The sequence below is a fragment of the Vanellus vanellus genome (genome assembly GCF_965231255.1).
Source record: "Vanellus vanellus genome assembly, chromosome: 6".
In the NCBI taxonomy this organism is placed as follows: domain Eukaryota; kingdom Metazoa; phylum Chordata; class Aves; order Charadriiformes; family Charadriidae; genus Vanellus; species Vanellus vanellus.
Genome location: NC_138911.1, coordinates 28423998 through 28448803, shown reverse-complemented (window position 1 = coordinate 28448803; position 24806 = coordinate 28423998). Strand labels below are relative to the sequence as shown.

The 24806-nt window shown below is 38.6% G+C and overlaps 1 protein-coding gene across 1 annotated transcript in view; it reads right to left on the bottom strand.

The window, feature by feature from the left end:
- PHF21A (PHD finger protein 21A) overlaps window positions 1-24806 on the bottom strand; it is a 122439-nt gene that overhangs the window by 17023 nt on the left and 80610 nt on the right. Inside the window, exons 6-10 of the mRNA XM_082484870.1 lie at window positions 10595-10795; window positions 6599-6853; window positions 5014-5100; window positions 2497-2793; window positions 608-706 (exon numbers count right to left, since the gene is read on the bottom strand). Of these exons, the coding sequence (XP_082340996.1) occupies window positions 608-706; window positions 2497-2793; window positions 5014-5100; window positions 6599-6853; window positions 10595-10795 (939 nt within the window). The remainder of the gene's footprint in view (window positions 1-607; window positions 707-2496; window positions 2794-5013; window positions 5101-6598; window positions 6854-10594; window positions 10796-24806) is intronic.

Genomic DNA, 24806 nt, shown 5'->3' with positions numbered 1-24806 from the left:
TAAAGATCAAAATTTGTACTGACAACAGTTAATTCTCACACAGTAGTCAGTTTGAATCCATTTACCACAACAAATGTAGTAGAGCATTTAGCTGTAATCAGTTCCAAAGTTCTGCATGGCAGAAGGGCTTTAAGAAATTGCCATTCTGGGCACTCTTTCCCCGCAAAACCAATTGGACCTAAACTGGAATAAAACCCAGGCAGAATGTGAACATGACTGTTTCCATCATTCTCACCAGCGCAGAAATATTTCATAAAGCCAAATAAGAACATTTTTCCAGCATTAAAAATAACTCCCGAAGTCTAAAACCTCAAAGGAATGGAAATCAACACTGTAATCTAAGCCTCCTGGTTGAAAGAAGTATCACAGGGAAATTGCGATCTTCTAATTTAGAAAAGTCAAATGCATTCCAGGACTGAAAAATGCAACGCATTATATTTATTTAGATTTCTTATTCTGTAGCCTTATCAACTACTGCTGTCCAACAGGAATGTATGGAATGTTAAAGTTAAGGAGTCTTGAGGGAACAGAGGGGGAGAAATGTTTTCTGAAGGACAGAGTGTTTCCTTTTTTTTCTTAAAAGAAAGCTCTGGGTGTGTTCTGATACCTGTGGATTTTCTTCTCGTTTTGGCTTCGGTGCAGCAGGAGGAGTAACTGTACGACTTTCTGTTTGCTTCTCTTCTGCTTCCACGTGTGGTTTAATAGTCTGAAAGAAACAGCGTGTCTCTCATTCAATGATAAAAATGACTTTTTTTTTTACTTTTGACTAATAAAGCAAAACAAATACTTTTGCAGATACAGGAGAAAAAAGTTTAAGGCTGGCAGTATACTAACAAAGACTTAATTGAGGAATCTGACGTGAGATGAATGTTAAATAAGGTCTTTTCCTTTAACAAAGGATGAAACAGCCTTACCACCATTCCGTTAACCCATGCAGCCACGCAAGCAATACAAGTCATCTTAAGAGTTAAGTCCATTACAGAAACCACTATATGGTATGGGAAAACTAACAGATGCTTTAATAAAAAGCATCCCGTGGAAGACTTCCAGGTAGAAACTATTCTGCGTGGCACAAGCACTTTGTACTTCTCACTCCTCAGTCTTCATATTTCATAGAATTATGAATGGCTTAAAAAACGATCTCTCTGTCTCCTATGATGTCAGATGTTTCTGAAGCTTTTTTCTTTTCTGAAGTCATAATCTTCTGCAATCGTATCACAAACCCTGCATGACAATCCTCAGCCCTTGGCATAGCTGCTGAGGCTATAAACTGAGTAAGGTAAGCTACAGATAGACAAACTTTTCCCCTTTCTCCCTCTATATGGAGAAAATATACAGAAAAATTAATGTATTATTAAACCACCGCCATTCTTCTATATGTTTTTCAACAGTTGAATTGCCAGTAATTATTCAAAGAGCAAATGAACATCGCTGGCATCAAAAGGAATAGGCATCAAAAGTATAGCGTTGCAGAAGTACAACTTCAAACCATATGAAAAGAACACGCATTGCTGAACAACTTGTGGGACCGCCTTGAGGTACACAAGAACCTACTCATGAGAATTCATAAGCAGAACTGAGCATAAGCATATCTTTCATGCACATGATTTTCACAATCTCCATAGGTGATTTCAAAAGCAGAAGGTAACTTGAAGGCACATTAGCCTATGAGAGAGTTACAATGAAATATATACTATTATTAGTTATATAAATTACAGAAATACTATGTTATAGATAATGCATTACACAGTATACAATATTATACTAAAATAGACCATACGAAAGAGTTAAAAGTGAAACAAGATTGCTTTACTTGAAGCGAATGTCAAGGACTCTCAGTTGCAATCCACACTGACTAAAGTCATGTTTTATTTTATAGAAGTCTTTTCTGGAGAGAGACTTTAAAACTAAACATCTAGAATTCTCTGTTTCTTAGGGTATCCCTTTCACTCAATCAATCCAATTCAGCCACGGGGAACTATCAGCCTTCAGAAGCTGAGCAAGACTATTTTGCCTCCAATCACAAGACTGCGAGATCAAGGAAGAAATGGCTACATTTATGATACTAGATACCCTTATGATTCTGTGTAATTTTTGCCTTTCACATAGCCACCCTTTGAAAAACAGAAACACAGAAAATATTTTTCCAGTGTTTCTTAAAGGCTTGATATGAACATGAACTTCAGTTTGTACTTGGTCTCCAAGATACTACTACAGCCCTGCTATGTAGCTTGCTTGTCAACTACTGAAGTTAAGACAGTAGGGGGAGCATAAAAACACTGAAGCATAAGAAAAAGATTCCAATGGGCCATATTAAAGCAAATGGTAACTTCTGCCCCGAGAGTTGCAAGTCATTCCATAATTTGTACTGTTGTTGGAACACGAGTATCTCCAGTTCCCACTGAAAACTTCTCCATGGTTGTCATCCTCTCCAAACCAGCACAGTAAAGCAATAAACCCAGTATGCTGCATTAGTAGACACTTTCTTATCTGTACCTGTTTTTCAATGTTTGGTTTGCTGATCTGTACAGTCTGAGGTCCAGCGAGCCTGGTACCCGGTGCTGCTATCACGATGCTGGTGAGCTGTGCCATAGGGAAAGTTTTGGCTATGGTTGCTGTCTGCCCGTTAACTACACGAACAGGATGTATGGAGTTCTGAGAGTTGGGTAAAGAGGTGGGTGTGAACTTTGTTGTCAACATCACAGGCCTCTGAATAAGCTGAGGAGCTGCAAGCATTGGAGGAGGTGCTGGGGCAATAGGAATGTTATTTTGGGCAACTGGTTTAGGTCGAACCTGATAAAAAAAAAAAAAAAAAAGGAAAAAAAGAGATATATTTGTATATCAGTATTTCAGACTAACTTTTTAAATAAGTCTTTCAATTCAGCCTGTATAATCTTCAGACAGTTGCTTGATTTTTTATAGAATGTAATTTTTAGCATAGTGTCGTAAGTACGCTATGAGAAGGAAAAGCCACGTTTTCAAACCTACTTGCATAAAACCATCCATAACATTTGCATATGCAGTCACTGCCCCTGAAATGGTATTTGAATGCACACTTATATAGCACATTTATTGCCCAAGTGCCTTATCTGTATCTAAATCAATGTATTGGTTTTGTAAGCCAAAAAATTCAGCACAGCTGAGGCTCTCACGTTAAAAGTGTGTCTCAGGGCTTTATTCTGAGCCTCCAAGAAATCATGAACAGTTGATTGTGCCCTGAAAGAAATAATTAACATTTTCAGCAAATCCCTGTAACCTTTGTCAACTATATATATTATTTAGACACCTGCATAACCAATCTTGCTAAGCAAAAAACTTGTCAAGATTATACATTAACCCCTCATTGAAAGCGCTAAAGGCTACAGGTAAATGCAGTCATTACTCTTTTCTTCTTTCACAAGAAAGAGCCGCAAGAATCTTCCAATCCTCCACCACCAATACTTGCTTATTTCTTGCCCATTGTTAAGTTTGTACTTATCACATCTTTACAGAGTACAGAAGTAGAATACATTACTCTGAAAATAAAGTCTTTTTCCTTATTTAATTTCTATTGTCCTATACACCTTTAATACTCCATAATGCATTTTATCATGGAAAACTAGGTCACACTCCAACAGATCTCACCATCCCCAAATCTTAATCAGATACCAGCCTGTACTTTCCTTTTTTCTTTTGTAAAAGATTTAGACTTTTATTCACAGTGCCACATATTTCTTACAAATGAAATAGCTCCTCCAAGATGTTTTTTTAAAATGAAGCAGCAATCTGTGTCTTCCCCAAACCATGAGAAAAAAAGTAAAACACAAGTTTTACTGCTCAGCTGCAAACAGAAGTCACTCTCCGTTGCACTCCAGAAATACTTGGGAACAATCTAGAGACATCTCGTTTTTCCTTTTTTGCTCATGAGCAGCAAACAACATTAAGAGCAACTTAAGGCCTCGGGTGATGCTTTGATTTTACTGACACTTGTTCTGTGGGTTTGTTTCATTTGATGTAAATAGGATCATATATGATCATCATATGGGGATTTCATAGTCATAGACTCGTAAAGTTTGGGAGGCAGCTCAGGAGGTCTCTAATTTGACCTTCTGCTCAGACCAGGGCCAACACTAAATGCAGACCAGGTTGCTCAGGGCATTGTGCAGACGGGTCTTGTAAGACTCCAAGGATGGAGCTTCCACAACGTCTCTGGGAAGCCTCTTCCACTCCTATTTGTTGTCAAAGAGAGAATTGTTTCCTTATACGCAATCTAAACCTTCCCTGTTCCAATTTATGGTCATTATCTATAAATCCAAACACCTATGTCTCCATCTTCTTGTTAATTTCCTTGTTGATATTGGAAATAAGGCTGCTGTTAGGGTGCCCCCAAAACCTCTCCTCCAAACTGAACAAGCTCAGATCCCTCAGCCTCCCCTTTCAGGTCATATATTCCTAGCCCCCAGCTATCTTAGTGGCCTTCTTGCCCTAGATAAATTCAAATTTATCAACTTATTTCTGGTACCAGGGGGTCCCAAACTGCATGCTGTATATCAGATCCAGTTTTACGATTGCTGAGGAAAGGTGGATAATCTCTTCCCTTAAACTACTGGCTGTGGTCCTGTTGGTACAGCCCAATAAGCTGCTTTGCTGCCAGGGCACACTGCTAGTTTAGCTGTGGTCAACCAAGTCCTTTTAAGCAGTGCTGCTCCCATGCCAGCCAGTCCCCAGTCTGTACCTATGCAGGGGGTTAGTCCATTCCAGGTGCAAGACTTCCCCTTTTTCCATGCTGACGCTCAAGAGACCCCTGCTGGCCCATTCCTCTATCCTGCATAGGGCCCGCTGAATGCCAGCACTGCCCTCAAGAGTATTGACTGCACCCTTACATTTGGCATCATCCGCAAACCTGTTGAGGATGAATTGTGTCCTCCACCAGGTGACCAATCAAGACTGACAAAAATGATATTTACAGAAAGTATCTCCTGTCTATGCTATAATTAAGTTCCTTCTTCTATTGCTTATTCTCTGTACACTCACCTGTGGAAGAAAATTTGGACGAGGAGTAAGTCTGGGAGGAGGGATGAACTGCGGCACTTTTATGGGCTGAGGAGTAGCCTGAACCTGCTGTGAGAATGTAAGAGAGTTCAGTAAGAGGAAAAGAGCTTTGAAGTTGTTCACCAATATCAACACCCTGAATGTAATTTCACCTGACGTCCCCGGTTTTCCACTCTGTAAATAATTTTTCACAGTAACCGGTTCCTCATTAGAAATGTATTAGAGACAAACCTAATCTTACTTTCCAGTTCCTACACACCTTGCTTCATAAATTGAAGGTATCTTTCCTTTTAGTTCAACTGTATCAACTACTGTGCTCTGCAATCTAAAACCATTTCGTCTGAAGACAATGAAAACTCCTATTTGTTTTAATAGTTAAAAATCAGTTGGATGTAACTGCCATATGATTAACCTCTCAACAGCACTACTAGCTACCCTAAGCTGAGTACCCTCTGAAATGAACGTCCATGTTTGTTTCCACCCTTCTGTACTTCTGTCTACCCACCCACATAAGACTGCAATTTACTTCAAAAAGGTCTTGTACTGATTAATTAGCGCTTGGGAAAATTTTCTGAAATTTTTGATGAAATTTGCTACAGAAACACAAAACACGGACTATTATTAAAACAGGATCACCTCCCCAAACCTAAGTTATTCAGCAAAGAAATGAAGCACAGATAAAAAGGACAGATGAGAGTGGTGCAAGGGATGACATGGGAAAAGAGAACAGTAGAAAAAACTCCACTCAAATAGTTTTCTCTATTCTGATTGCAAACATATGCCTCAATAGGAAGCAAACCTACTTCCATCTGCATTACTAAACTGTATTTTTTAATAAAGATAAATTGGATTCATGTTTAGTGAAGCCTTAGCCTTTACTCCAGAAGTGAAATTTCCCTGTCGCAATGCTATACAATGCCTGGCTTCCTGACCAAGAAGCCTATATAACCGAATTCTAAAACACTGCTTCTTTCATTTCTAGGTGGCTACCTATTCTGAAGACTGTGTGATGTAACCAAAGCACTTTCCAAAATATATGCTTAAAGAAACAGGATCTGTATATGTGTATGAAAAAGTGGTGAGTGAAGACATGGTAGAGGGGAGAGTTAAGTGATGTATCTAACAGCAGAGACTTTATCACGCAAAGGGAACGAGAGAGATTGACTCAAAAAAGACGAAAACCCAAACTGATAAAACAAAGAAAGTCTGACATTTCCTTTATCAAAGAAAAGAATAGGAATTCTGAAGAACACAGCCACATAGATTAGGTAGGGGCAAAACAATCGTCACTTCCCTGTGACTAACTATTACTAACACGGGAAACTTTACACAGAGGTGATGATTGTACTGATTTAATTCTATAAAACAGTAATAACGACCCATGTAGACAGTAAAAGCTTTTCTCTTAGACTATCATTTTAACAATGTCAACTATTGAAGACTCACGACATGTCCCTACTATTCTCCTTTCTGTGCAAAAACTTGACTGTTTGCTTATTTTTTTCCAATAGCCCTCTTGTAAACTAAACCCACACATATCTGCAGGGCAAACACACGAAACGCTTACCAAAGTTACTGTGTTTTTTGCCACTATTTGGACTGCCTCAGGTCCTGGCCCAGTGACCTTATTTGTTGTCTGGAGGTTGACTGGTGCATTCTGCGCATCAGTGCTGAGGACTGCTTTCTGATTGTTGTTGATAGCAGTAACCATGGCAATGGTAGGTCTCTGACCCACAACAGAGGCAGGCATGGTCGCAGTTGCTGCTTTCAAGACGAGAGGTAGTGTCTTAGTGGTGATCATAGAAGCTGTAGTTACAGTTTTCTAAGGGAAACAGAAAATACACTGTAAGAGACAGAGACACTTCGTATCAGACAGGACGTGGGTTGGTTAGTCAGAAACAATAGACAGTAAGAGAAAGAAAAGGCAGCATTGAGTCCATCTACCTACTATTCAACAAGCACATTATCTTACCCTTCTGAAAACTGGATAGCTAGAAAGGATTCTCATTTGAGGTACCTGTTGGATCTGTCTTAGTCATCTGCAGCATTACAGATTGATTCAAAACAAATTCCCAAGGAAATGACAATCAAGTGTTAGTAGTGGCATGTGCATTTTTTGATCTTTTAGTTTCATATTACTTCCAAACACGTACTTTCAAAATCAAACCTATAAGGTGGAGGTTTATGAAACATACTAGCAAACCAGATTTTCACCAATTAAAACTCAAATTTTCAAATGGAAACTTTAAATAAAGAGATCCTCACAATCAGAGGAAGAGGGAAAAAACATTCATAAATTGGTTTCTTTAAGAACAAAACTGTATTTTGATTTTGTGTATCTCAAATTTCAGTTTTAGCCGTACATACGGTTATTTAGCCCTGAACTTTCTTTCCTAGGAATATCAGTAGGGCTATCCTGAAGTTGTAAGAGCTGGCTGTTAGTCTGTCCAGCTGCAGGCAATTAAGTTTAACTTCTGTGGAATGGGCTGGGTTTGGAACATATACGTGACGCCATGATTGCTCTTGGCCTGTTTTTTAAAAAAACAAATCACTTTGGAATCACTTAATGCCAACATTTATCTGAAATGCCTGAATATACTATGCCCACAAATTCCAAAGTTAAAACAAATATAATTTCATAGCTTTGTTTTAAAATGTACTGTCTTCTAACATGTTAAGGGAAACGAACAACTACGAATCTCATCCAAAAAGCGACAAGGCAGGAAAGTCTCCGTATAAAACCAGAACACAATGTGCACAGAAAACTCATGACAAGTGACACTCAACAGAATGGGAAGTGAGCTTATTTATTTTCTCTTTGGGGTAAAAAATCCATTCTACCAATGGCACTGCATCTTCAAAACAGTTATTAGCATGAGCAAATGCTCTTAGTATTAAACAACCACCATTCCCTCCTGATGTCAGCGCTAGGCTCTACAACAGGAAAAAATGGAGGACCAGGGATCAGGCAGTCTTTTTTATGTTCTGAACATGCCTGATTAAGACGGCTTGATTTTAATCACACAAGACCTTTCTCTTCTTTCTAATAATATAAATGTATTTCCAGTTGGATTCTTCAGCATTTTCACCAATATTATTTCCTTAAACAAAAACGCAGTTTAGCTTCACACCTCTAATTTCATAATGCTATGAAACTATTAATGAAATGAAATGAAACTATGAAAACTATTAATTAAGCACAAAAAAATTCCAACACTGTATATTGCCAAATCAAAGGATGAATCATGCTTCGATTTTATACATTTATAGAAAATCCAGACATAATTAAATTTTCCTGAACAGTTTTCATGAACAATTCCCTTAACTTTTTATCTGAGATTCCAAAGTTTTTTATTGACCTCTGCTGCACCTTCTCCAAAGCAGGAAGCTCCGTTCCCCTAATGCAGTAACATTATTCAAGCTTTTCAAATGAGATGGAACATGGTATCGTTTTCACAAGCATTACATTCATCCATAAACATTTTAAAGAAAAGTGTAATCGATCATGTAATACAAGACGGTGACTCTATCAAGGGGTCCTAGTTAAGTCTGTAAGTACTAAGAGTATAGTTTCAGTCAGCAGAGCACAGAGCTTTAATATCTTTGTTACTGTGCTGAGCATTAATTACCTTCTATTTTCTAAAAAGTTTTCAATGCGTGAATTCATACTGAAGTGGCATTCATAGTAAAACTGCATTATTTCCCATAATAACATTGCAACAATATGACCTTTTAGCAGGCTTCCTGCTTTATGAAAATTTCAAAAGCCCTTCTTACTGGACTATATTAAGTATATTAAAATGTCACTGTTAAGGCAGCACATATACCTTGATTCCTAAATTGACTTACTCTGAAAATAACCATTGAAAGCATTCCCTTTAATGACACAGCCTTGAAAGATGTATTATTTACAAAAGTAGGCAGTAAAAACTTTCTAGAGAGAAAATATTTGACTTTTCTTTGCTGAAAGAGATTGAAGGGCAACAGGACAGAGGCACAACCTTAGATACAAAATGTGTACAGAAGCAAGTAAGGTTACTTCAGAATTGTACCAATATAAATAAAAATAGAAAAGTGTTAAGTATAAATACTGTCTTATTTATTCAAATGAGAGGATGACCTGCCTTTCAGTCTATAATTACTTTCCAAGTACAATTGCATCGATGATAGTCAGAAGGGTGTAGCAGTTTTTTGACTGTTTCACTAGAGGGCTCTTTAACTTTAAACAAAACCTCAATTTTTACAACCCAGGAGATGACCTGGAAGTTAATGCATGAATGCAAAGTGTGGAATACAGAGAAACACATGAAACTGCTTTCGCAGTCATGTTTCCTGACTGAAAAACAAAGACCATTAATACAGCAAATAGCGACCTCTTGTTTGCCTGTAAATATTTTAGGACACAGTAATATTTACTTATTTTTTCCATTTTAGCTCTGGTCTAAAACTTGCTGCTCAAAAATGCCTTTTCCATAGTTAAGTTTGTTTCATTACTTCAATATTCTTTTACCAAAAATACAATTATCTAAGTCTCTCAAATACATTTTTAGAGAGTGTCCAAAACAACTTGTTGAGTTAATGAGAAAATTAACAGCCCAATCATTCCCCTGCCCTCTATTTCCAGGAAAAGCCAAGCAAGAAGCACAATCAAGGGTATGGTTGTGATTCACTGCAATATGCATAAAGTAAACTTCATGGGTGAATTCTGCCATCTACCTATCCTGGTAAACATGGGCTGCTGAGATTGTATCAATGGGAAAAAATACACTTCTTTTTACAAAACACCTCCCTGCATTTTCTTGCTGTTTTATTAGCATACTTTGGGGATTCTAAATATTTGAACAGGAGAGATGTTGAATCAGCTTGGAATTCCCCTCTCAGTTATAGCAGATGACTTTCTCTGCTGAGTTCTGGGATTATGTTTCCAACCCTATACTATACTTAAATTCAGTGTACCTTCCCAATAAAGACACTACTTTCTGAAGTTCAAGCTTTGCAATTACCATTGTATACTTTTAGACTAATCCTTGAAGACTCAGATACGTATTATTTGATACAAATTACCTCTGTTTAAAAAGAGCCAAGCAGAAAGAAGAGGGAACTGTTTTCTTACATTTTGTTCATAGATACAGTCAGCACTCCGTTAATCTTTTAAAAATAAATTATTTTAATAATACACCTCATACAGTGCATGTAAAGACTTTACTGTTTCTTGAGATCTACTTAGTATGGACAATGATTCATGTATCGATGGAAAAGATAGGTTCATTTGCTAAACTTTCATTTATTTTTAAGAAATGTGATACTGCCACTCTTCTTTTCTGTGAGGTTATGATCTGACTTTTAAACTACTTTTTTTTTTTCCTTAGATAGGTTATTGCTGAAAAAAGACACACAACTCATATGCGCATGTGAGAGAAATTCATATTGGTACACTAATGGGTGTCAGTGAAAGTTTCTAATTTTCTCTCTGCATCTTTCTTTGTGGGTTTTGTTTTGTTTTTTTTTTGTCACAGTGAACTTCACTTTCAGCAAGGAAAAGAATTATTGTAGGGATTTTTACCTGTGATCCAATCACGTTTGGAGAGGGTGCAGTAGATTGCTGCTGCTGTTGATGATGGTGTTGCTGTAGCTGTTGTAGTGGTTGCGGCTGTGGTGTCTGTAGTTTGTTTTCTGACTGTGCCAATGGCTGTATCTGAAACTTACTGTCTGGCTGTTCCTGTTTCACTATCAAATTCTTTCGAAGCTGTTCCACCACTCTTTTCTACCAGATAGACAAAAACATAAACAGAAACAATGACAGTTATTTAGCTGCACACATTAGAGAAGATACTAACACCTAAAGTTACATTTATGTCATGTAAATAAAGAACAGCTCAGAAGCTTCGTGGGATTTCTCATTTTGGAATTTTAAATATTGGTGTTATCTAATGGGCAGAGCGTCAAAACAGGCCACAGAAGAGTGCTGCTGCCCAGCAGGGTGACCTTGCAGAAACCCACCCATCCAAATTCAGCCTATTCCCAAACCACTGCCAGACCTAATTAACATGTATTCACTTGAGACTTGTTAGCGTTCAGATTCCAAAGTTTTTGACTCCTTCAACCATGTACCGTTCCTACACAGTGATGAAAAAAGGCTTCAGGTTGAAGCCTCAGGGCTGACTACAAGGCAACGGGGATGCCATTTTGTACCAAGCATCAAAACTGAGTGGAGAGACAGCCAGTTTGAGTGCAAAGTGGGGAACAGGAAGGGCATAGATGTGTGGTGTTCTGCTCAATATTATTGTCACCTGAAGGAAAATCAGATAGGGCTACCTACATGGGAAGGAAACTGCAGACTTATTTCTCCCAGCTTAAAGGCTTCCTATTGCATTATAGCTTTTGGAAATTTGAAAATATTTAAAAAATAAGTTTCTTCTCCTGCTAGTCATTGTATATCTTTAGACGGTAACTCAACAGATTTAAGAGCAGACAGGTGACCTGCAGGATATGATACCACGTCACCACATGGGTAATAAGGGCTTACAATTTATGTTCATATCATACTTTAATGTGGACAAGCATGAAAACACTATGAGACTTTTTTTACCTTTTGCAGGCATGATATAAACAGACATCTTTTCCTACACTCCAACCACCCCTAAATTAGGACAGCTTTAAGAAGATGTAGATATATACTTAAGCACCCTTGATCAAGACAATACATGTACTCAAAAACAGTTATATGACAAGGTTGGCTTTGGAAGAGGACAATGAAGCCAACAGACGTGGTAGGGGCTCAGCTGAGAAAGCTCCAACGGAACCAGAAGTGGTCAGAAAACCTCTACCAGAGCCAGGCAGTGACAGAGTGGGCTGCCCCAAGTAGTTCCACTTACACAGAAAGGAAAAGAAAACAAATTTCTGACAATATCAGATGTTTAGATTTTTGTTTTGAAACATTAAGACACCGTATGAAACAGAGGGGTGGAACAAAAAAAACCAACCAAGCAAAATCCAGCTATTTACAACCAACTGAAACAATTTTTACCCTCAAATTTCTTTCACACATTATTATGAAATTCTGAGCTAACAAAATATCTGTTCTCTGCACAGTTCTTGTGGACATACCGTAGATTTCTGATTCTGAGTATCTTGCTTATGATGAGTTAAAACTGCGCTGTGCCTCACACACTGAATGTGAAGAAGATAACAAAAGGTGCAAGGTCCCAAATAAAACACACCATCAACAAAAACCTAACCTCTATTTCATAAGGTTGAAACGTGTGAGCTCACATGACTGATCTTTTTGCAAAAGAGTGAATTCAGCAACTCAGAGGTGTACAGAAAGAGGACTGCCCGGCTTCTACAAAACCCACCGCTGTGGCTGGGGATGCACACTCAGCTCCGACAACAAGAGAAAAACAGGCCCAGCATCACCAAAAATTCAGTGAGTTGGTAATGGACAGCAGCGTGAAGGAACTATTTTACACTGCATCCAGAAAAGTGCTGAAAGCTGTCAAAGCCTAAAAGCTTCAAATTGTTTGTTCCCTTCTAGAACAAGAAGGAAATAATAGGAGTGTAGAAGGCATTTTTCTAATTCAGATATTTTACATAGTTTTAAATGGCCTGTGTCTATCAGCTCATTCGTACACATAATAACTGAACAATCATTTAAAATTGCTTTCTGAAAAGATCAACCACGTTAACATGCAAACCAAAGTGCCATGTCAGCAAGCAGATATGAGAGCTGAAAAAAACATTTCCAGAGAGTAACCCGAGGGGGAGGAGAGAAGAACGAAGCAAAGTAGGAGAGGAAATAATGCAACATGCCTGCGGATTACCTGCCAAAAAATGGACTGAACATACACTGCACAGGAGGCTAAAGAATTACCGTACCCGGCATGAACAGGAAGGGAGTTTTTGTCTTCCACAGCTGCCTGTATGAAATTCAGTGATAATGGCGCTCTTCTACTGATTCCCTAACTGGAGGAAATCAGCACCAACGGCCAAAGAATTTATTTCCATCTTGTTCTTTACAATGGGAGGAACATTAGTGAAAGGATTTAAAAAAAAAAAAAAAAAAAAAAAACTTAGAGAGAGAGAGAGAGGAGAGGGAGAGGCAGGCTGGAGGACTCCTCTGCCATACTGCTACAGCAGGGGGAGAGCCAGCGAGGATGGGAGCAGGGGAGCAGGAGTGAGGTGAGTCACATCGCATTCACACGCCGCCTGTTCCACCCCCAGGCCCGAACCACGGCGTGCAGAGCTGGGGAAAAACAGGACCAAAGCACAACTTTTATTAGTGCCTTGTGCAAAAACTGAAGCTCAGCATATTTGGCACAAGATGGATAACGTGAGTGGAAAAGCGCCGTTGCTCTGGAAGTCTACGCTCGCCAGTTAGAGGCTGCTGAGAGCTGCCTGGCAGCGGCATATCCTGCCATCCATATCCATTATGCAGATATTAAATTGGAAGAAGCATCTAATGCTTTTAAGATTCAGAGAGTAAAACTGAAGTTTGCAGTGCATGCCAATCGCTTACGCAGTTTATTAAGCTGCTTCTACCAACTGTCAGTAAAAATGCCACCCTGAAACTACAGAAATCTGCAAGACTGCTGGGATTATCTGTTTGTTAGTACTGATCAAGCGGGACTCTGAACAACATATTCCAAAATTACTTAGCTTAATTAGCAAAAGCAGGCGAGACTCTCAGGGTGGCACCTACACAGGAACTAAGAGCAGATCTACGCCTGTTTCCAGCACTGCCCTCTGCTGCATCCTCCTCTGCACGGCCTCAACCCACGCCGTCCCTCTGACACCGCACGGCTCCTCCACGGCGTCCCGCAGGAACTGCTGCTCCGCAGCCGCGCAAGAGCCCCGGAACGCGTCTGTCTGCGGCAGTGTCAGCAGAGCCTCGCTTTGCTGGGGATTAAACAGAAGGGCAGTGCGAAAGAAACTCTTGTCTACTGTCAGACTTGATACTTCATGAAAACTGTATTTTCAAATTGTTCTTCGGATATTTACCTGCTCTTAATCAATTTTCAAGGCGGTTTGTGTTGCAGAAAAGTACAATCTGTATGACTGAAATTTGTCAAAGCTGGTATAAAGTGCTAGCTATGTGTCTTAGAGATTGAGTGCCAGTAAGATTGAGGTTATTTAAAAGTACCACAGAACTCTTAAGAAATACTCCCTATTTTTCAGATGCAATCATTGCCATTTTTCCTTCCCACTCACTCTTATTTAAGAATATTTAATTTAATTAAATTTTTACTGACACATTCAAAGTTTTAAATTGAGATTAACTCAGTCATAAACACATCATCACAGATACAATAGTCTTCTGCACGTCAGAAAGCTCTAACCCTCCCCATATTCCAAAAATAGTTTATTTTCCTGCAACACTACAAACATATGAAAAGCATCTGTCTTTCAAGTTTATTGAATTGTCCTCAAAGCCGAATGCCAATCCTCTCTTTACATCTAGGATGGGAAAGACATTAAGAATCACATCGTTTCTTCCAAACTGTATTCTACCCTAAAAAGTAACTGCTAGCCCTCTGCAAAGGCTACTATCAGACTACTTCAAAACCTATTTGTCGAATGGTGCCCCGCAAGCATACTACATAATCTCATAGTTCTTGCCGTCTTGACACTTTCCTTGCTAATCTCATTCATAATCTCTAATTCACACCACTGAGTTCACAGACCCCAGACATCTTACATGACCCTTTCTTAAAGGTAATAATCGTAATCAATATTGTGACATTCAGCGACACCACTTTCTCATTCATGCCACAGGCCAGATCCTAACACAGCATTAGAAGATCATTTTGGTTTGATTAAGCAGAAAAAACTGCCTCTACATCCTGTTGGCCATAGATCTGTGCCAAAAGGTGTCTTCTCTGTGCTAGTATAAAAAACTATCATTAATATGTTGCTGTAAGGTAACGCAAGTTCTTGGTGCAAACTTAAAAGCTTAGTAAGGTTTAAGTATAACATTATTAGCTAAGCATTATTTCCATTTTAATCAATCAAACAGTAACAAAATAGTTATCTGAGTACAGCAATTTTTTAAATACTAGATCCCCTGCTGTATTTGGTGACACATTTTCCTCTTCATCCAAGAAACACATTCAGAAAAGCATACATATCTAAAGGAAGGTCTGTTTTTAAACTTCAAAACATCAATAAAAACTAAAACGTAAAAATCTTCTGAAAATGAGAGTAAAGTACTAAACAACTTTGCAATGCATACCTTTTATATCACAAAAACAAAGCTGGTGTGGTTTGAATTGCTCAACTGCCTGTTAGTGACCCGCTCTCCTGCTCCACCAGTCCCAGGAAGTCAGCTATTACGGGTCCCCTGTTACCTGTTCCCTCCAACGACCAAGACGTGTTCTCCGAGATATAAAAGTTGCCAACTGCTGAGACTGAAATGGTTGACAGAAAGTACTGATTTCAAATAAGCTCCAACCTGGGAGTGGGATGGAGGGAATTTCATTGCTCTGCAATCTTCCTTTCCAGCCTCCCTCCCCTCTCCTTGCCAGCCCCATCCCCTGCCGCTACCCAAAGAGAAGTGAAGTACCGCTGCTTTTTGACAAAACAAGAGAGATACTGAAACTTCTGTGGCAGCAAGAAGCTAAAAGATTTTGGAGCCATGGCATAGGTAGCCTTTAACCTGCAAAAAGGGTGCATTTTGGGAGAGGAATTCAGGAGTGGAAAGATTACAAGCAAGGATAATAATTGTACACCCAATCTACTGCTTTTAGATAGTATCCAAAATTTAAAATAGTCAAATCCAATTATAGAAATTGATGATGCAGAATCTACACCAGTGAGAAAAAAAAAAAAACCAACGTTGTATAAAGCAACTTGAATTTAATTCCACTGAAAGATTAATCAAATGACTACCGAAATATTTTCAGCTATTTCTGTGGTTATCCTTTATTCTTATGGAATTTTGCATTTCTGGCTGTCCTTCACTCATACCCAGACCTTTTTAATCAAAAAAAAAAAAAAAAAATCTAAACCAGCTAAATTAGAAAGAAAAAAAACGTGGTACAACTTCCCACTTCTTGAAGGTGATTAAAATGGCACCTGTATCTTTCAGTTGGGAAAGACTCATTCGGGGCAGAGGTGCTTGTGTGTTGAATGGGAATGTACCAGTGGGACTGGGAGACCCTGTCCACCTCATACTTTAATGCTTTACCGGGCTTGTTTACTGAAATGTGCACTGTTTCTTATTATAGTTTAAAATCCACTTTTTTTTTTAAGCTTTTGTTAAATACACAGATATCTTACCCATACCCAGTCAACGGCTGCACTGCCAACACTCCAGTAACTGTCCCAAAGAGCATGTGCTGCATTCAGCCCACAGAAAACCTGGCTAAAGGCTGCACAAAGGTACAAGGACTTCTTCTGCTTGTCTAAAAGGGGTTGTGGAGCACGTTAGGGGAACTGAATGCTTCTCCTCCCTCTACCATGATGGTCCTATGGGATAAATTGAGCAATACGCTTACAATAGCGATGAGCACTAGACTTGGACCAAGACAGCACAGTTAATTTTGGTATGTTCTGAATTCATGAGCTTGTTCTGCAGTCTTAATATTTTTCATACAATTATGAATACAGCATAGGGTACCTTGTGTAAAATGGAATGTAAATAAATCTTTGTTCTGTAAAAATCTACTTTGACGTTTTGTCAGATAAATTTTGTTACATAGCACTGGCATGATGTGAAAAGTATTTTTGTCATTAAAAATGCTGGTAAACTTACTATACTTCCTTATATTTTAGACTATTTAAAATAATTACTACAGGTGTGATTCTGAAACAAACACACAGTTCACACATGAACATACATACTTCACAGACGGATGTGGGATTTTTCATTTATGATATAAAAACACTACTTGAAGTTGCTAGAAATCATTCAGAAGTGAATTATGTAAGTTCTGAAAATAGTGCTAATTCCTTCATTCTTAACGGGGGAGAATGCTTATCATTTTTTTATTTTATTTTAAAATATAGCTAGAATTATAAATGAAAATGACCAAAAATAGCTGCTGTGCCATTCTGCTTTATGTGACTTCTTGATTGCTTTATTTTCAGTACCGTGTCTTTTACCATTTGCAGCACCACAAGACCAATTAATTTTTAGAAGGGAATGTTGTACCGTGAAATGCCTTATGCATCACTGTCTTCTCGTTTTAGAATTTTTACTCTTGCACAAAGTAGAGAACAGAGACTGAACTAGTAGGAGCAGCACACATACAATGTTTTCCTGCAGCTTATATATTAAACAAATGTAATATCTACTGTCTTACTCCAGTACTTAAGTTAACAGAAAGAAACTTGCAAGAACAGCTACAATAATTAAACAATGAAGCAATTAATGAATGGAGAATTAAGTGTATGACAACAGGCAAAACAGAACAGGAGAAACAGTTAAGAGCAGTACTTTGCACGTAATTAAGGAGGAATGGAATGAAAGGAATTAAATTATTTTTTTTTTTAATTTGACAAGGTTTGTTTTGGTTTAGGTTTTTCTGCACCCCAGAAATACTTCTGAAGACAAATACAAACTGGTAAAAGGATGTGGGGATCACCTCAATGTGAAAAAACTGATGAAAAAATTAAACTGCTGACTACCATGGAAAAGGTGTTCATTTTAATTTTATCTTGCCTATCTCTGTGTTGTTCTACCTCCATTTGTCTGTTTTGGGGGAAAAAAAAAAATCTTAGAAAAAAAAGCCACCTAGACCGCACAGAAACGAAACAAAGGTTCTTTTGTACTTCAACATAAAGTATGTAACTATGATCTCTGACTGAACCTAGTTTTCCAGAAGTGTATAATGCGGTCTTGTAAAATCTGCCATGGACCAAACCTTGGGATATAAAATCTCAGCACAAAAACCCCCTGTGGATTATTATTCCTATGCAGGAGAGCCCAGAGGAACACTCACCCTCATGGGAAAGCCATTCGCATCTATACACAGTAGCCAGTTGTCTAAGCAAAACACCTCTGCCAGGGAAGTCCTGCTGCTTCTCTTCTCCCACCTCTGATTTACCTCATAATGTGGCATCCTTTAAACTGAATTTGTCTGAACTAAGCAAGAACAGTAGGGTCATTTAAATTAGTAAACTTATTTCATGTTTCACAAATTATCAACTTAAATAAAAGTCTACTTTCAAATCTGATATCTCCTCAAATTTTTAATAACCCAAGTGGAAAGGATAGTCGTCAAGTAATTTTACAGTGTAGTATTGTACAGTAACACGGTCCCTTGAATAAAAATGAATCAGCTTCAGCAGGATTCTTGTACATCCTACAGCTATTCCCACAACTGAATCACGCCTCCTCTCCTCCTCATGAGAGGAAACACACACAGTTCATGCTCACGTGCTACATGCATGATCGGAAGTATCAAGTAAGACGACTAGTTCTACTTCACCACAGAATGCAAACTTGTTCTTTTGTGAACAGAAAGGTCTGGATGCTCCAACTATATTGTACAACCACCTGTTGATTACTCTGATGTTGTTAACAGCATCTAATATTTCATTTCCACGGTTGCTTTACAAACATCACAAACTAACAGCAGCAGACAGGCTTTTTCCCTATCGATGTCATCAACCAAATACTGTTTAGTGCCAATTCAATTAAAACCTGTCACTAACAACATCGCATAGAAATTCATTGTTGATCTCTACTTCATAGGCAGAATGAGTTATCAGAGCAAAGAGTCATAGTCTCACCTCAAGTAAATGAGAGATTTTTTCTTCTTCCTAGTCTTTTGAACAGTATATCAAATACAGATGTTCTGTCCAGTTAAATATACCTGCTGTACTATTCTCTTTACTTAAACAAGCACGGTCAAAAGAAAAATGCCTGCTTCACAGAGAAGACATCAAATTAAATCACTGCAGAAGACTCAAATTGCTGTTCTTCAATTGTATCAAGGTTTGTGGATCAATCAACAGTGACTCTCTGCAAAATAAAGCAATGGTTCTTCCTTAGCCTCCCCATTTAAATGGCAAAGGGAGAGGGGACTTTGTCCCCGTGTTTATTTATGTCAGCGCAAAAAGTGCCTCACTAAGTAAGGCTGAAACTACTCAACAACCGAAGACTTGGTGAACTTCTACCTCTCTTAAAAATACCCAAGAACTGGCATTTTTCCAAGAGAATGGAACGCTACCTTTTTCACGAGGGATGCAGAGCTACTGGAGACAGTTCAAAGGCAAACCACAAACATAGCCAAGGACCCAACAAACAACGCTGTGCAATGTGAGTCTTACTGGGGCCCAGCACATCCAGTTTATTGAGAGGACACTTCTCACTGAGTATAGACGTTTATACATGGAAAACAAAATTTGATGATGGGAGGGTTTTTAGTTTCTCTGAGAAATGTAAAATGATGATTCTGTGGCTGCAAGTTGAAGGCAGACAAATTCAACCTTGAAATAAGATGCAGAGATGGTTAAATGCCAGAACAGTCTAAAATGAGAAGTTATGGCCTACCACGGTTTGAAGTCTTTAGGGGAAGGTTACACAGCTTTCTAAAGGAAATGCTTAGTCTAAGTTTTGGAGGAGATTGTACAGTACACTTGAGGGGGAGAGGGCCCTGGAACACGGGAAGCCTCTGCTCATTCCCGTCCCTTACCCAGGAGAGTGCGAGTGCCAGCACGCTTCACCAGCACTGAACTCCGCACAAAGACAGCCTCACTCTTCCGAATACGAACATGTCCAGAGGCACAAACAACTAGATATACTCAAGGTTGTTTTCTCACCTTCCTCTGAAACACAAGATGTTGGCCACAGCTAGAGAAAAGAAGCTAAGCAAAGTAAGCTTATCTTCTTCCTTTGATGCCTTTTTTACATATTTAAATTCTTATTGATTTTAGACCTGGAATGGGAAAAAAAATTCTTCAGGTCAGACTTGCTGGGATGTTGTTTTTTTTTCCCCTTCCACTGCAATGCAGGATGTGGACTGCCTGCTAGGATTAGCTGGGCAAACTTCCCCTAATCAACCTGCTGACATTGCAAGGGCCTTCACAATAACTGGCAGCTCAGTCCGCCACCTGTTTTCTGGAACACAAAGACGTGGAAGACAAAAGCTTAGTACCCTGATAACCAAACTGTCCTAGTCTCCTTGAAGTCAGAAGACGTCACGCAGGAGTACCGGGGTAGAATACAATGGCCTCTAACATGCAGGAAGTTAAAATTGTTGATCTCCTTGTCCTTTTTGGATTTGGTGTGTAGTTTCTTCCCTCTACTTCCTAGATGCAGTTTCACAACTGAAGTTTACCAGTATTCTTTTAACGAAAAAAAAAAAAATAATCTGTGCACTAGATGAAAAAAAAGACATTTTATGAACATGATATTTTTCAACAGATATACATAGTACATAATTTAATTAACAGGATCGGGCATTAGTATCTAATATCAAATTTCAGTTACTCCTTGGGGTATAAACCCCAGTAGCTGTTCTTGCTCCTACCAGAACTCTTCTCTATGGAAGCTTAATTCCTTGGTATCAAAATGCCTTAGGAAGGTGTCATCACTTCATCCTACAAGGCAACAGCTACATGAGGCGCAGACATGAAGAAGCCACACATGGAACACAATGATCTTTCTGGCTTTGATGGACACCTCGCAGGAAAACGCATTTCAGACCTGTTATATCAATATGGAAAATATCCAGCATGAAAAAAAGCACTAACAGAGACCACATAAGGGAATGTAAACATTCCTATCCATAAGTTCATACTACTTCTTCACAGAGCGCTTGCTTGTTTGACAGTTATACTGTCATAATTTTAGACTGTTAAACCTCTGCTCTAGGGTTTATAAAAGATCAGAGCACTTGTCACTCTCAGTGCAGGTAGAGTGAGATAGAGTGCTTGAGCAGTTCATTTTTCTTTCTAATTACACTCCATTAACCTTCCACATGAGAGCTCCCCTGTGCTTTCATACCAGCAGCACCAACTGGCTGTGTTTGATAAGGCTCAGCAGAGTCTGCAAGACCAGCACGTGTAACGAACAGAACACTTCAGCACTGCAGACTTAGCAGAAGCTGGGCTGAAGCTCTGTTACTCGGCCGCAGTCATATTCGGCTAGATTATACGCAGATGGACACCAGCCTCACCCTACCTACCCTCACAACTCTACTCCTTGAACTTCATAAATACACGATCTAGCATTTGAAAGCCAAGTGCAGAAATAGGGAATTATTCACTACAGGGAAGTGAATAGGTACCCTGCTTTCACCTCACTGCAGAGACCTGCCAAGAGAAACGCATTTAGAGCATTAAAGCATGCAGGGCAACAGAAAAGAAGTTGTCGTTACATTATAATTAGATCATGTTAGTGTATGCAACCAGAGTACAGAGAAGGAAAATTACTTTTGAAATTTAAATCTTTTTTTTTTAATGCGCTTTCAGTATCTGGGGTTGTTTTGTTGTATGTTCTGAAGACCGCACTGTTAACAAACAACATTATATTTATCTATAACCTTCTCAATGGTGACCACATAAATGATAGGCTTTTCTGAAAAGAGAGACTTCTTCGATTAATAATGTATTCTACGGGAGTTTTAAACTCTGAGCCAGGAATGCTATTTTCCATGTGCATGAAGGTAGATTAGCATTTGTGTATACTGAGCAACAGTGTCGGCACATGCTTACACAGATAAAAGGGAAACAAATTTGGAAGGAGGGATTATAAACAATCTGGAACAGCATCCAAATTATTTAAAAAATAAATGAAACACTGCAAAATCTGCACTTTCAAATGACATTTTATACTACCCCTCGGAATTTTTAACTGTTTCAAATGACTTCACAACATAAAGTTGCATACGGAACTGGCCTATATAAGTGAGTGATGGTGATATTCCGTTTGCTATTACCTCCATTATCCTTTCCCATCCCTCTCCTGTTGTTTAACGTATTGTGATACTCGCATCTGTGTGCATCTCCATAAATAAATATAACTTACTTCTCTTCTATGGTAAGTTTCCCAACCTTCAGCTAATATTTTGAAATGATCTGCTGTTTTCTAAGTCTTGGTAACTTTGAAGTGTCTAAAACAAAATCTGTTTGTGCTACAAGCCAAGTGATGAATCCAGCACCGCCCTTGTTCAGAATGGTACAGGAATTTTATTTCAGAGTTCTGGTGAATGTTGTCAAAGACCCCCTCCAGTACAAAGGAAACGGGGGTAGCTCTTCTCTTATAACAGAGAGGTAAACACTGCTACTGAACCCAAGATTTGGTTTTCAGAGTGATCATTAGACGCTCTTAGCATAAGAACCACTTTCTACGTTTAAGTGATTTTCTAATAGATTTTGGACCTCCTTTCCCCAGTTTTCTGAAATTTAATCTAAAGATGCCAATTCAGTCTTTAACGCAATTTAACTTGTACCATCTAAGCCTGTAATACATGACATAAATTCAGAATTTGTAGATGTGACCGAACACAGTAATTCCAAAACTGTTAAGCTGCTGAGGTTGCCTCGGGAAAGCTGAGTAGTCAGAGGACAGTTAGTTCTTCCCTCTAAGACAGGCTTGCTCAAAGGGCAAACACAAGTACATTTGTAACAATAATTTCTTCACGATGAACAACGAACGCTGTTGTTGGGATGCACTTGATATCAACTAAGATGTAAGATGAATTTTGTCAGATATAATTTCGCTACTAAAGATGATGTTCACTCTCAAACCTAATAAATTTGAAACAAACATGATTAGGACATTGAATAAAATTATCTAAAGCGTCCATAGCTCTTGTTCTGTAAAAATCCATCTATAGTTGCTCAATGCTGTAATGCAATGAAATCTTGTTTGAGCTGGGATTAAAATTTGTCAGGACAGTCAGGATAGCACTGTGAAGGAAGGCAGAACCACATTTTTGTTCCACACTTAGCTCTTACTTCTGTAAAAAAGAATTTTGAATTTATGTAACACATGAATTCTACTTAATGCCTCTATAACTTGCTCTCTCATCTTTTTTTGGAGTACATACTAGAATCATAACTGAAAGCTCCAAAATTCCTCACTGTAAGCATCGAGTGTTGAAACTGCTTTCAGAATAAAAGCATTGCAGAGGTGCTTTCGCTTCCTCGAGCAGTCAGCCGTTGCTGCTAACACCATTTGGAATACTGTTTCCTGACAAGTGGGCCAAGCTCACCTCTGAAGAATGCAACATTGCAGTTGATGGGACATTTTTTAACTCATCACCTGAGAAATGTGCCTCTTCAGAAGTTTTTGGTAATGTTTGTTCTTTTCCCAACACCTCTTAAAAATATCTCAGAAGGAAATATTTCGCTCAACACTGGCTCATCATTCTCTTTTTACAGAAGACCTGTCAAAAATAATGCAAGTACTTTCCTTTTTTTATTATATCAATAAAGAAGATCTCTTGAGGGGTTTGGGGGGTCACGAGGTAGGTGAATAGATCTTTTAACCTAACACATATAGAAATAAGCAGTCTGGTGGAGGGCTCCTGGAACAGAATTGCTGCGGCTTTTTATACTGTTGTTGTAATAATGCTTGAAGACCAAGGGACTGTTGATATCACAAATACAAACGTGAGAATCCCATTTTAAATGGTGGGAAAAGAGTCCTAGTGCAACTGGCTAAAACTCTCTGCATTTTGCTTTTTTGGGGGGCGTACTTTTGTTAATAGTATTTTGTTCAAACTTTTAAAGACACATTGTAAATGCTACAGATGTCAAATGAACTCTGAAGAAGCCTTTGATGAATTTGTATAATACTCCAAGGAGTTCTTTGTCAAAGAGAGGTAAGAAACAGAAAATAACCTCTCTTGTAATTCCTCTTTATGCAATACTAAACATATATAATAAGTGTATTTATACAGGGAGACCAAGATTTCTTCTGTGCCTCTGCAGGCCCATATTAGGTTTAAACAGCAATATAAGTTTTTTTGTAAAAAGGATTAAACAAAAACTACCATACATTTTCATCAGACAATGAAGTTCAAGTTCTTTTTGAGACCATATGCTTGACTTGCTACTTGCAGAGAACAAGCAATATATTGCCAGATGAACACATTTCATGCGACAAACCGGTCTGACCAGCTAAACCTGCACTCAGAGGTATCAGACAGTCTTAGTGAAACTCAGAAGTATTATTTCATTGGCCCTCACTCAGCATTTCTTGAGTGACAGTTCAGCTGTGAATACGTTTGGAAGCATTAGTTCAGAATGCACAGACTTCTAAAAACAGCATCAGCAGGTCTCTCTTGGGTATCTCTACATACACCTATCACACTGGTCTCTTAAGAGCTGTAAATCACAAAACAGTAGTTTTCCTCCCTGTGGTTTCACACTGATGGATTATTATTTTTTTTTCTTTTTTTAAAGGAAACACATGTTGCGCTGTTGAGAAAGGCTGAAAGATTACAGAAACCTAGCAACTGAAACACAGGCTGTTACAGCAAGCCATCTTGCTTTGTGTCCTCAGGTCTGGCAACTTTACTCATACTGGGATCTCCGGCTCTACTTAATAGAGAACTACCTTAAAGCTGCACTGCCTTTGCAAACAGAATCTAATTAAAGTTTCATACACATAACGCGTACCCTTTTAAATTCCAGTCCATAAAAATAAACCCTCACATAACGCTCTTTCTCAAGTAATCTCCACAGAACAAGAAGCAGAAGGGGAGCTTCAACATTAGGAAGCCGGTTCTGTGGGCTCTGAGGTAGGGGGGCAATTAAAGGAAAGACGCAGCTGAGGTAACATTTTCCCTCATATTACCTCTGAATAAACCAAACTGACGCCG